This window comes from Callithrix jacchus, chromosome X, assembly GCF_049354715.1.
Source record: "Callithrix jacchus isolate 240 chromosome X, calJac240_pri, whole genome shotgun sequence".
Classification (NCBI taxonomy): Eukaryota; Metazoa; Chordata; class Mammalia; order Primates; family Cebidae; genus Callithrix; species Callithrix jacchus.
In genome coordinates, this window is record NC_133524.1 from 135,424,172 (window position 1) to 135,438,436 (window position 14,265).

General features: G+C 41.1%; 1 protein-coding gene across 4 annotated transcripts in view; it reads right to left on the bottom strand.

Annotated features, from left to right (window-relative positions):
• The window catches only part of FGF13 (fibroblast growth factor 13), a 597,768-nt gene that overhangs the window by 75,157 nt on the left and 508,346 nt on the right, over nt 1–14,265 (bottom strand). For 3 of the 4 annotated variants that reach the window (XM_035288732.3, XM_035288734.3, XM_035288731.3), the window contains 2 exons: nt 6,008–6,118; nt 508–611 (listed from right to left, as the gene is read on the bottom strand). In XM_035288732.3, the coding sequence (XP_035144623.1) occupies nt 508–611; nt 6,008–6,118 (215 nt within the window). Of the gene's footprint in view, nt 1–507; nt 612–6,007; nt 6,119–8,030; nt 8,932–14,265 lie in introns of those variants that run through there. The other variant, XM_035288733.3, reaches the window with a different exon arrangement.

The following is a 14,265-nucleotide window of genomic DNA, read 5'->3' on the forward strand; positions in this document are numbered from 1 at the left end:
GTGCTTATATTTAAAGGAGAAGCAATCAGGAATCCTGTTCTAATCAAACTGAGGATAAGAAATAGAATTCTATTCTAGAAAAACCCTTCTAAAACTGATTTTCATGTCCTCGAGTTGATCTCAGGCAGAGAGCTCATTATTTTCTCTAGGAGTAAACCTGGATAAATATACGTTGAACTGAGTTAAAGAAATGACTTTGCTTCCCACAGCTGCAAAGCAAGTCAGCAAGACAGACCATTATATGCTACATAAAATGACCCAAATGACACTGTATTAAAAAATGTTCAGTGAATCTTTGATTATATACTAAAATGCTTGCTTCAGATGATTGATTAGTAATAGATATATTTTTCACAGAAAGTTAATCTGTCCTTTCAACTGAATACTTCCATCAACATTCTTCCTCTCATCACAGAAATCTGTAATGATAACACATATAAAACACATTTTCTTTCATATCAGATGAAAAGTATAATAGTCAAAACATGCATATAGTCAAAGGCTTACCGAGGTGTACAAGTATCCCTCACTGTTCATTGCCAAGTACAGCTTGGTTTGAACTCCTTGGATAGCCACCACTCGCAGACCCACAGGGATGAGGTTAAACAGAGCTGAAATTAAAAAAAGAACATGAAAATGATGTTTCAATTGTGAAATTCATAACTTTTCAATGTTTCCAGCATGACTGTCTGGTCCTCCAAAAGTAGTGTGTGGTTGCTGAGGATATGCGTATACATCTCTTTATGTATACAAATACACACCTATACACCTACACACACACACACACACACACACACACACACACACATATCAAGGCAGATAGATAGGATCTCATCCTACTTTTTAGTGTATTTAATTTCATGGTTGCAGCCAGATAACTGGAACTGTAACTACATATTATCTAACAGCCTGGAGAAAATAGAAGGTTTTGGTCACAATTCCGTAGTTTTTACAGAGTTGAAGATGGGAAATCTTGATGATTCTCGAAAGATATAGTCCCAAGAATTGTTCTGTACATTAAATAGTGTCGTCCTCAACAAATTAAGGTTTTAAACCGCTCCCCAACATAACAGCTGAAATTCTCACAGTCATATTTAAAATCTACCTGTTGGGGAGAGTCCTAGACTTTTAGAAGAGTCCAATGCCCTCATCTAAATTATTTGTTATTCCTTATACAAAAACTCCAAAATAAATCTAGGTCTTGTAAAAAGAAAATGTTATTTTGTAGTTCTATGTTTAAGAGTAGTATTTCTTAAAGGACCAACATTTTCCAAGATAAGAGTTGAGAGAGCTCCTAGCTTTTAGTCTGCAAGAGCAAAGGACATAGGAATAAAAATAATGAACTTGAAAGACGTGTATTTTATTATTTTATTATTAATTTAGCAAAATAGTTGCAAATGGGCAGCCAGTTGGTGCCAGTGAGGACTTCATTTCTCCATTTGAAGATTTGACTGCGTGAAACTTACACCCAGGCTTTCCTCACAACCACACACCACTCACTGGAGACAACTAGTGGGTGTCCTCCCACAACCAGCTGTCTACTCCCTCCCACACTCCGAATAAAAATAAAACAGTACATTTTTGAAACGTAGTGCTTGCCACACACATCTTTTTAAAATAGCCTGTGCACCTTTCTCTCAGGAGTCGTAGAGCAATGTTGATGATTTTTGCCTTGTTTTGTAAGTTTATTGAGAATGATAAATCAGTCTGTTATGGTTTCTGTGTACAAGAATGTAAAGGAGTCACCCTGTGGGTAAGAATAGTTTTTCCGGGATCGCTTATCACTGTGCATATATATTCTCCTGCAGTAGGTGGGGTAATATGGATGAGAAATACTAATGAAGAACTAAATATTCCTTGGTGAGCCTACAATGTATCATTCCTTTAAAACCAGGGTGTTACCAAAGAGGAGCTAGGACATATTGTACAGTTCAAAAGACAAGTGTTCCTACCACATGCCACTGATGGCACTACATTCAATACTCATCAAATTAAAAGCTGTGCCCTTCTGTTATGCGAGGTAAAGGAAAGTAATTGCACAGATTGCAAGCCAAGATCTCATGCTATATTTGACAATGCAATGCACAGGCAAGAAGTCTGCCATCTCTGAGTATGTCATGTGTATGTCATATCCCTTTCTGTTGACGATGTCTTGTTCACAGCAGGTGTTCAACACCCATTTGTGGATTGATAGAAATCTGTATAGTGAAAATATCATACTATGTTTTTTAAAAGTAAGAGATCACAATGCCATTTACATAAAATCTCATAGTTGAAAAAAATCTGAGATCTAAAAAACTAGACCAAAACTTCCATATGGGGTTGGTTCAAAAGCCATATCACTACATATCACTTGACAACTATATTATCAGTATATGTTTGAAACCTAGTTTAGTCATAATAATAAATGAGAGAATAATTATTTATAGAACTTCATGTATTTTAATAATATTCTGAACTTTCTTAGTTCTCTTAATGCAGCTTATAACAAGCAGAAGAAAGAGAGAGAGAGAAAAAACTGACTTGATTTTCACCTTGTTCTCCAATCACTCTCTGACTCAGGTTTTAATGAGCAATGAAATGTCTAAATTTCAAACATCAGACAACAGAAGGAGGAAAAGAAGCAAAAAACATCAGCAATCAATTCCTGTGATTATTTAATCTAGAATAATGGTATTAACTATATAGCAGTACTATGTATTTTTCATTAAGTACTATAAATTTCTATGAAGGCTGAATAAAAAACAAAAATCATCACCCCAAAATAAAAACTTGACAAGAGTAGCAAATCTAGAGACTGACTGATAATACTACTGTGATCTTTTTCATTTCTTTTAACATTCAATATAGATCATAAACTGGGTTGGTTTAAAATATGTCTAAAGGGACAGTCTGCCCAGATAAAAATGCAAAGAAATTATATCAGATGTGAGCTTAAACCAAATACATATCTTCCTATGTGCTTTTGTTTCTCTATATCTGGTATCTTTCCTCATGGATTTAAGATATTATTTTGATCAGGGTAAAAATATTATAAATATGAGAAGAAAACAATTGTCTTCATTTATGTATTTAAAACACATTCATTAAATACCTAAAAATCTTCCATTTCAGTGAAAATTTTGAAGAAGCTTTTAAAACATAGAAATGCCTGTTTCTTGTTTGTTCTCTGTTGTGCCTGCATCAAACACCTTCTACTCTGAAGGGCACTTCCTCAGAGCCCTTCACCTAGTTGGCACTCAGTGTTTGCTGAAGGCAACACTGAAGCCATGCTTCTTCATCAGTTGGGCTAAGGTCAATTTCTCAAAAGAGAATAATTAATAAAAGTATATATTAATGTAGATTGAAAAGGCATCATGTTGAACTGATAATGCTACTGCCAGTTTGAAGAGAAAGAAATCTAGTCTTTTACAATGTGCTTCCTTACACCCAAGATAGATATAATAAAACCACTGCCATAAAATGTCTATCATCTTTTCCTTTTCAAGGGAAAATACAGAATTCATAATGGCTGATTTCCTCATGATGAGATTTTATTGAATGACATTTATCACTGTAATAAATCTACATAAGATAAGGTTAAATGTATATCAAACATATGTTTTTGAAAAATGGATATATCTGGATAAATGTGATCTGATTTATGATGACATTGTTTACCATGTCAGAATAAAAATATTCAATTCAAATTAAACTAAATGAGAAAATATGCTGAAAATAATAAAAGCTAATAAAAATAAGAAAAGAAAAATATAGACAAAGTACCGGGAATACATATTAAGGAAATAACATGTATATGAGAGATAGTTGAAAAAGACAACTTTTATTCTTGTTTTACACATTTAAAATAATTAAACAATACCAATAAAATGGCTTGGTTTTAAAGAACAAAGAATAAATTCAGATGGCTGGTCTTCATGATATATCAGTTTAATCATTAAACCTCCTTGTTTCGTGATGGCTTATGCCCCATAATATCCTCAGTGGCAAAGCTAAGCTAACTCACTAGCTCCTGGTGACTCTCAGCATCAGAAGCAGATCCAAGCTCTACTGACTTGCTAATTCTACCAAAATACTTTCCACGTGTATGTATCATGTTATGACAATACTTACCTTTATTTGACTTACCTCTCTATTGGAATCTGGCTAAGTACAGATTCCTGTCATCAGGCTGTGTTCTTTAATGGTCTTTTAATATCATCAGTAGTACACAGAAATGCCATGTATATCAGTCAGAGTTATAAGACAACCAAAAGCAGAAGCTAAGCATGTGTAGGAACTATATAATAAAACCTACTATATGATTTAAAGCTCTACAGTAAGAAATGGAACCTTGATATATGTGTGTGTGTGTTGTGTATCTCCTAAAATGAATACGTAGAGTGGGATCTTGATGAATTTGGTATATTGCTGTTAATAGGGCACAGCACATGAATTATCTAGTATTTTTGCTTTCTTTTCAAGAAACACATGTGAACGCCAGACCCAAAATATTTCTTCTCTGATTTAACATTTTCAGAAATGTTAAAAATGGGAGAGAAACTTGATTGAATAGGCTTACTGGTAGCTAATCATGTACTTCCCTTCAACAATGCCCAATAGACCCATTTTCCTGAGGCACTTTGGAAAGCAAACCAGCTTACAACCCCTAATTCCTCCCCCAAATATCAATTTGCACAACAATTTATGGGAATGTGTGATTGCAGATGATCACCATGCACTAATGTCTGTTATTTGATTACAGTAAAGCCCTGTAGTTACACTTGCCTAATTGTTTCAAATAGAGGAATAAGCATAAAAGAACAACTAGAATTCAATATAAAATTTTAATATCACAACAGTGACAGAACTTTTGCAAAACAGTGAAGAACCATTCAGTATGGAGGTTTTTCATCCTCTATACCAACAGAGCTTTCTTTGGTGGTAATTAAAAGTGACTTCCTCTTGAGATTATACCTTGGCCATCAGTCCAGGAAGTATTCCTAAAAGGTGGGAAACTTTTTACACTTAACATTGAGACCCTCATCAATGGCACTGCTGTAGCCATACATGTCTTAAAAAGCTGCAGAGTATACTGCTTACCATTCAGACCTACTTTCCTTGACTATATTCTCAGTGACAATGGGAGCATAAATGGGAGATTATCAAAGGGTGTGAGAGAAATTCAGTAGAAATTGAAGAATCAAAAAATCGTGAGAATTAAGTGCTCTAGCCTTATGAAACATTTATTAAGTCTCCAGAAATGTGTAAATTGCAAGAAAACAACAATTATCATTGAAGAAAAGCCTGCACTATTTGTAAGTTTATATTTTTATTATTCCAAATAAATAAAACATGTAATTAAAGGTTATGTAACATCTTAGAATCACCTTCCTTCAATAATTAGAAATAAAACCTAATTATTTTTTATGTGTTTCTCTTTTAGGCTCACCATTATAGTCTCCAATTTGGTCTTAAACCATGGTTAAAAAGAAAGAACTAAAAGAAATTCCTTTACCCACCTGTGGAGGTATATCAATGTTAAAATCCCACTAGTCTCAGAGTTATCAGTGTGTGTGTGTGTGTGTGTGTGGAGCAGGGAGCAGAAGTGAAAGCCTGTAACGATGAATTTTCATGGTATGAAACCACTCCTCTCTCTTGGGTTAAGACCCGTTCTTAAGAGTGGAGATAACATGCTATTTCTGGATCAGTGTGTGGGTGGGTAAATTTTCTGTGGGAAAAAAAGTAATAAAATCCAAAGGAAAGCCATAAATCTACCTAGATTTCCATGGAGATGACATTTGGATTACTCTTCAGATGGTGTCAACATAATTCGCTTTAGTTTACTATCTTAGATAGATTCATATTCAACTTCCTTTAGGTTAATCTGTGTAAACAGGGTTATGTAGTGTGACTATTTTTACATTCAATTCAGGATTTAGGAAAGCGTATTTATTTTTGAAATAAATAAAAAGACCACAATGTCAACAATACGCTGGCATATACTATTTATTTTGCAGTTACTTACTGTAAGTGCTGTCCTCATCTTTGGTGCCATCAATGGTTCCATCCGCCTGCAGCTGCAAGTGGTAGCCTTGTCGGCTGTATAGCTTGGTAACTATACCCTTAAGCTGAGGCTCTGCAAAGAGAACAATGGTTTGGATCAATTGATAAATTGTGCCTATGTAGTTGAAAAGACTGGGAATTTCAATTTCTAATTTCATTTACAAATCTTAATGGAAAAGATTAAACTACGCTTTTAAAGTGTCTGGAAGAAAGAAAACAAACTCCAAGTTTCAGTATAAATATCCAAATTAAAGAAAACATTTTATTTCTTCGTGGAAACATTTTATTTCTTCGTGGAAACATTGGGAAAGCTTCTGAAAGTGTCTATAGTTTCTGATAGTTTTACCAGTGGCTTACGGAGTGGAACTCTACATCATTGAGTATTTGAAAAGGGTTGGTAAATGGCTATTCTGCCTTTTGAAATTGTACCACTTTTCATAGGAAAGGAAAAAGAGAAATACAAAGATAATTCAGAGTTGTTTGCCAAACAACCAAGGACCAAAAACCTACTAGCAAAGATATTCTTCAGAATGACAATTTGAATAAATAATCCTTTATACTAAGAAGGTAGAAATTGCATAAATAACCTGGAACCTTATTAAGGAAACTGTATTTGGAAAATTGAGACTTTGATACCAAAAAAGGAGGAGGGAGATACAACAACCATTAGCAAATCCTGTCATATTAATTATCATTAGTGAAAATGTGTGTGAAAAGAGCAGGGCTTTTGTCGGTGGGGAGGAAAAAATCATTGCATACTAATTTTGAAATTTCATATCAAAAGTATGATTATGAAAAATATAAGTTCTTAATTAAAATGATTTTCAGTTATAAATCACCATAGATTAATCAAGTGTCTAGTTTACCAATAACAGCCATATTATCCGAAATTTGCTTTTACTGAATACAGACACCTGCGCTGAAATAGTACTTATGTGATTATTCGAGCCATATCAGCATGCTTTGCAACCACTTAAGCCTTTTTGAAACAAGTCTAATTTACAGTTAATGCATTAAAAACTTTGTGCAAACAGAAAACGTTATATCTGCTTTTTCATTCCAGGATGTGTAGCACACATAAATGGAAAAATAACAGATCAGTGAGTCTTTTTCTTGTGGGTAATATTTATCTAGTAAAAGGTAGAAAATATTGTAAAAGATTTATTTGGTTCAGAACAGCAAATAAACTGCATGCTCCCTTGAAGGTCTACCTTGACGCAACCTGACACCTAGAGCTGAATTTCCAGTCGCCAGAATATAGCGCTACTCTTACCACTGAAAATGTTCAAAAGAACCCACAATTTGGCTATGAGTTTAAATTCCCTCTTCCATCTCGCATTTTAGTAGCATGTAACCAATTATACTAGTCTAACCAAATTTCTAAGCTCTTTGCTGCAAGGTTCTAGAAATCCCCCCTCCCCCCGCCGCCCCAGCAAACATTTCGAAGCTGCACCACAAGTCAAGTCTGTCCCAAAATGCCTAAAAGTAATGAAAGAAACGCAATGCCTAGACAGCAGAAGCCCACATGCCTTGGAGGTGGAAGCTGGAGGGGAAGGGTCTGACAGGCAGAGATAAAAGCAAGAGAGGGATTCCCCAGGCTCTACTGGGGTGGGAGGATGTTGTCTGTCCAGCTCTGAGCCTGCAATTTCCACACCACACACATCATAGCCATGTCTGGGTCACGCCTGCTCAGAGCCCACCCGGCATGCACACATGTGACGTGTCCAAAGCTGAAGGCAAGTCTCCCAGGGTAGAATATGCACCCAGGTTCTGCGCCTGTCCCAGGGCAGTTGCAATGCAGCAAGCGTGTTACTGTTACGAAGGAGGCAAGAAAGCCATCGCCTTCCCACGCACGCACACAGGCTAGGTGGCTCTTCTGCACAAGATGGGCCACCGACAAACTCACCTATGCTACATATCTGTCCCCCATCGTCCCTACCACACTCATAAAGTATGGAGAAAAGAAAGCAAAAACCCCTTCCGACCTGGTCTTCTTCTGCGTCTCTTCTTGGAGCCGAAGAGTTTGACCCGGGAAAAGACATTTAACTTGTTTTTGTCGCAGCTGGTCTTGCCTTTGCTGGGGCTGCTGACACACTTGCAGGCATTGGATTTCTCGCGCTCGCGGGCTTGTCTCTTCTGACGGATGAGCGAGCTGGCGATAGCCGCCGCCATGGCCACGACGCCCACCACCACCGCTTCTTTTGCTGCCCCTCTCTGGGTTCACCTCCTCCTCCTTCTCCTCCGCTGCTCGTCCGCTGTCTCGCGACTTGGCCGCCTCGGTCTCCCTAGCTGGCGTTTGCCCGGGCTTCTCCGCACTCGGGCTTCAGCCAAGGAGGGGGCTCAGCATGCCGTCCGAGCTCCTCGGGCGGCGGTCCGGCTCCCGCGCGGGCTGCTGGCTGCCTGGGTCGGAGTCGACGCCACAGCCCCGGGCCGGGATCGCGGGCGAGACTGGCAGGCGGAGGCAGAGCTGCGCGACTGCCTGCGCTCGGCCCCTGCGCCCCGAGGACACTGTGCAAGTCCAAGTGGCTTGGGTCGGAGTTTCGCGGCACCCCCCGCCCTGTGCCGCGTGGAGGGGGCCAGAGGAGGGAGGCGGGCGGAGGGAGTGAGCGCGGGCGGGAGAGGCCGGGAGCTCAGCTCCCGCGGCCGGAGGGAGGAGGGAGGAGGCAGCGCGCGGGGGAGCGCGCCCTCACCCTGGCCCCTCCGAGTCTTCGACTAGTCCTTGCAACTTCTTGGCTTGATAATCGGGAAAAGTTGGCCCGTGCCAGCTTTCCGACGGGGATCAAACAGGTAATGGCCTCGCATCTTCGCTGTTGCTGTTGCTCTGGGCGCGGCACAGTCGCAGCACAGGAATTCAGCCGCCGCAGGCACCCTCCGGAACAGCGCGACAGCCTCACTGCAGCCCCCTCCGGCGACGGCCCCTCCCTCCCAGAGCAGAGTCCGCGGGCTCAGAGCCGCAGGCCGCCCCTCCCACCCACCCCCCCAAGTCCCCGGCCGGCCGTTCCGGCTAACACCTGTAGGGGCTTTCGCTCTGCCCCATCTTCCAAATCCTTCTCCCCTCCTTTTCCCGAAAGGAGCTTCGGGAGGAAACAGTGATGGGGGAGGAACCGAGATGAGGTAGTTGGGCTGACGGAGCGGGGGTTCGCTCGGCATTGGGGGATGGCGCGGTGGGGGTGTTTCCTTAGTGTTTGAGCTGACCAGATAGTACTCGGGCTGGAGCCCCTAAGAAGTTCGCCAGATCCCTGCCTCTGGTTTGGACGCACCAGCCACCAGCAGAACCCTCACACACCCGCGCGGAGGTATTTTGCTTGGCGACACTTGTAGCCATTCAGGAGAGGAGGCCAGAGTCCCCAGAAACGTTCAGCCCCAGCGACAGCAGCAGAAGCCGGCACTGCAGAGCTGCGCCCGCACACCACGCTGCCACCCAGTGGTTTTTGCTGGCTTTTCATTTCAAGCCAATTTGTAGACTACAAAACCTGTTTTTCCTCTGCGCCCTCTTATCTGTTCGCTCGGATTTCGGATCCAAGCAGAGAGGTTGGGTCGTGTACCAGAAAGACTGCGTATTTCGGAAATGCAAAGTCGAACCTCTGTATTTAAGCTGTGGCCCATCTCTTATCTCCGAACATATTTTTTTCTACTCCTCCAAAGTCAGGCACTCTCCCTCCCTCTAGAGGAACCAGTCTGGCTTTTTGCTGGCCTCACTTTATTAACAAGTTCTGTCCTCTCCCTGTGTTATATTTTATTCTGGAGGGAAAGAAAGAAGAGTTTTTGAGGCCAGAAATGCAGCAAACAGAAATGGCCTATCTACATCCCTACCTTCAAACAGACAAAATTATTTGACTATTTTACTTGATTTCTGAGGCCAAATAGGAAGCAAACTAGAGCAGCTCTACTACCTGGAAGCCCTACACCATCTTTACTGGACTGCTACGTGGCAACCTTATCACCTCTTTTCAGAACTGATGTAAACGCAAAACCAGATGCTCAGCTTATCCCCAGACTCCAGCCCTTTTTTTCCTTCCTTGACCGCCCAACAAACAAGCTCAGACTCAGAAACCCTGAAATACTTTCAGGCTTCTTAGCCCATAAGAGCTGAATCACCTGACCGTTCTGTAGATTCCATTGCTTCACAGGGGAAACTTGCTATCTCACCTTCCACTTCTCCCCAATCTTGAAATGCCTCTTGCTTCATCAGAAGGACCACTGTGTGTCTGCAAGGCAGGCTGGAGTAAAGGTTGCAGTGAGTTGAGACTGATAGTTTCAGGAGAATGATGCTAAAGGGTCTGACATTTTCTACCTACTCTTTTGTACTTTTGGCTTTCCCAAATGAAAAAGGAGGAGAAGGTAGGCGAGAGTTTTAGCACTTCAAGTCTATTCAAGTATCCACTTCTTTAAACTTTGTTTCATGGGGAAAAATAAATCTCTTATGAATGACCGATTTGTATTGATTCTGAAGAGTAGGAGGATATTTCTCAGTTCGGAATGTATATGATTGTTGTTTAATAATTTACAGATACCATTGAAGGAAAATATCTAACATATGGAGGGGTCAGGAGAAGCTTTGATCAGGGCCAAATATCTGGGGTGGGTGATGAACAGGTACAAGGTCTCCACTTACTCTCTGTATGCTTTTACCTTCTACTGAGCACCAACCCCAAGGGCCTTTTGTCCTACTCTTGGGACACTGACCCAGAGAAGGCATGCAAAAGCTAAAGAAAGATGAAGTTCTGAGTCAGGACTGGGATAGACCTTAGAAGGATAGATGGTACTGAGAAAATCATAAGGACTTTCCTACACCCCTTTTCCTCCACTTCTCTCAGATAGCTCTCACTCTTTGCTTTGGCAAACACCATTCATAGGGTATTTTCAGGATGCCTGTAGAATTATTGATGTGGCCACTCTCGGGTAGATATTAGAGGTAAACAGACTCAGAGAACACTTCAGGAAAAATAATAACAATGGCAGGGGTACTTATTACAAAGTTGAAAACACAAACTGTAAATACATCTTTTTGTTTCTAACTCCTGTCTAGCACCCACCTGAGCTCATGGAACTATTGAGCCAAAGATGATAACCACATGATTCTACACGTGTTTATAGATGTCTTCCTTGCTCTAATCCTTCTCTCCCTAATGAAATTGTATAATATTGAAAAATGAAGAGTATGGGGGAGGGGGAACCAGACTCTCCTTCTATCACACGTTCCTGCCAACCCACAAAAGGTATTTCTACCTTTTTATACCCTGCTCCCCTTGCATCTTTTGCCTTCATGAACAGGAAAATGCATGGCACATTATTAATGACACTGGAGAAGGGGGCATCTCTCTGTGATCTGTCTGCATACAGACCTCATTCCTTCTCCTCTGTCTTCCACTAAGAGAACTCACAAAGCCCTGTGACCAGAGGGTAAATTCAATCTGGGACAGAAAGTGAAAGAAAACCATTTTGAAATTGGGTCCAAATCACATTGTTCAATGAAATTAACCATTAATAAAGCAGATATTGGCCATGTGTGGCAGCTCACACCTGTAATATCAGAACTTTAGGAGGCTGAGGCGGGTGGAGCACCTGAGGTCAGGAGTTCGAGACCAGCTTGGCCAACATGGGGAAACCCTGTCTCTACTAAAATCAGAAAGTTAGCCAGGCATGGTGGTGTTTGCCTGTAGTCCCAGCTACTCAGGAGGCTAAGGCAGGAGAATCATTTGAACCTGGGAGGCAGAGATTGCAGTGAACTGAGATCATGCCACTGCACTCCAGCCTGGGCATCAAGAGTGAAATTCCATCTTAAAAAAAAACCCAAAAAAGAAAAAACCCCAAAAACAAACAAAAAAATGCAATATGTTTGTGTTTTTCTAATTCTTATGTCTCTTTCCTAGGTGTTTAAAAATTCATACAGGAGTGTGAATATTACTTTCAAATCTCTAACAGAAAACTGTGCCAAAGTTGCATACATCTCGAGAAGGTATAATGAAAGACAGAATTGCAGCCAATTCTAGAGAACACGTTTTTCTTTTTTCTTTCTTTTCTTTTTTTTTTTTTGAGACGGAGTTTTGCTCTTGTTACCCAGGCTGGAGTGCAAGGGCATGATCTCGGCTCAACGCAACCTCCGCCTCCTGGGTTCAGGCAATTCTCCTGCCTCAGCCTCCCGAGTAGCTGGGACTACAGGCACGCGCCACCATGCCCAGCTACTTTTTTGTATTTTTAGTGCAGACGGGGTTTCACCATGCTGACCAGGATGGTCTCGATCTCTTGACCTCGTGATCCACCCGCCTTGGCCTCCCAAAGTGCTGGGATTACAGGCTTGAGCCACCGCGCCAGGCCGAGAAGCATATTTTTCTTTTCTTTGCTGCCCCACTGCCATCTTGGACTAATAGTATGACATTTGTGTAGGGGAAGTAGTAAAGAACTCTCTTTTATCACCTATTTCCAAATCCCTTTTTCTCCTGTTTTGATTTGTTCCTAGCAGTTCACATGGTGCCCTTACTATGGAACTTCCTGGATCTCCTCCATATTTGTAAATTTCAATTATCTCTGCTTAGCTAGCCCTGGTGGTTCAAACTCTTCTGTGCCCTATGGGACTGTTCTTTCTTTCTCCCAGTTCTCCTCTCTCCCATTGCATTGTCCACCAACCTCTCTTTTTGACCACATTCAGAAAGAAAGCATTCTTAGCTCCTTTTTCTAACTTAACTCCTGAAGAGTTCTAGCCTCACAGACTGGAAACATATGTTTTAATCCTATCTCTGCCACTAACTGACTGTGTTATCTTGAGTATGTCATGTCTCTATATTACAGACCTCAATTTTCCCATCTTTAAAGTAATGCTTAGACAAGATTGGCAGTCTTCACTTTGTATTCTTTAGCACTCTAAAAGTAATGAAAAGTAATAAAAGTTCCCTTGCCAATGTTTCAACAGTAGATTTAATCTATTTTAATTCTTTTCATTCAAGTGTTTAATTCAATTTCTGTTTTCATCTGTTTTATATAGTGGAGCTCATTGTATGATTTATTATGTAGAAAATAAAAATGAAAAGATTCTGGTAGTAAAAACAAAATGTTTGTTTATGTTCTTTTGTTCTCCAGATGACATGTTCTTTAAAGTCCTTTTGGCTCTGAAAGCCTATGATTATTTTTCCCATATGTCCTTGTTCCTACTTCTTTATCTTCCCCTCCTCATACTTCCCATCTCTCTGTTCTCTTCCCACCCCATGAGAACATAAATCCTAAATTGGATTCCAGGGAAAAATGCAAAAGTCCCTTTGATTCCACTCCTCGTGGGTTCACTTGAGAACTAGGTGCATTATTCTTTTCAGAGAGAGTTATGTGAGTTATCAGGGCATAGAATGCTGATCGTTCTCTGCCAGTCTCTTTTGGCAGGCCTCAGAGGAGCTGTAAGGAAGCTGAGGGGACCTGCTCTCAAGAGGCATCTCCGGGAGAGAGACAGAAACCCAAACAGATGTGACTGTGATGAGTCAAAATGAGAGAACTCTGACAGCCTAATCGGGAGCAGCCTCAGTCCCTTCAGAGAAGAAAGGAATTGGCTGTCTTTCTGAAACTCTGAAAATGAAAGATTTCAAACACCCTTCCTCCATGAAGATAAGCTCACTTAGAATCACTTGCCAGTTTGTTCTCCTTCTATGCTAACAGTTCAGCAAAAGTCTGAGTGGCAAGATACCAGGTCGAGGACTGATGATGAGCTCAAAGAGAGGAAACGTTGGCAGGTTCAAATGCACCAAGGTCAAGGAACACTGGGATCTCACCATTCACTAGCTAAGGCAGCAGAGAAGTATTTACCAGATGAGGTAGCCAAGTTCCACCTTTTGTGGTCTATCTAATTATGTACAAAGTCTCAGAGAAAGCACTGGATAGAAATACAAATGAGGAGAAAAGAGAAAAGCTAGCAGAGTAGGCTCTTGCCAGCCAGCTGCCAGCCAGGCACAGTGGCTCACACCTGTAATCCCAGCATTTTGGGAAGCTGAGGCAGAAGGATCCCTTGAGCCCAGGAGTTTCAGGCTGCAGCAAGCTATGATCCCACCACTTCATTCCATCCTGGGTGACAGAATAAGACCCTGCAAAGAAGAACAGCGAGAGAGAGAGAGAGAGAGAGAGAGAGAGAGAGAGGGAGGGAGGGAGGGAGGGAGGGAGGGAGGGAGGGAGGAGAGAGAAAGGAGGGAGGGAGGGAGGAAGGGAGGGAAGGAGGAAAGGAAGGAAGGAAGGAAGGAAGGA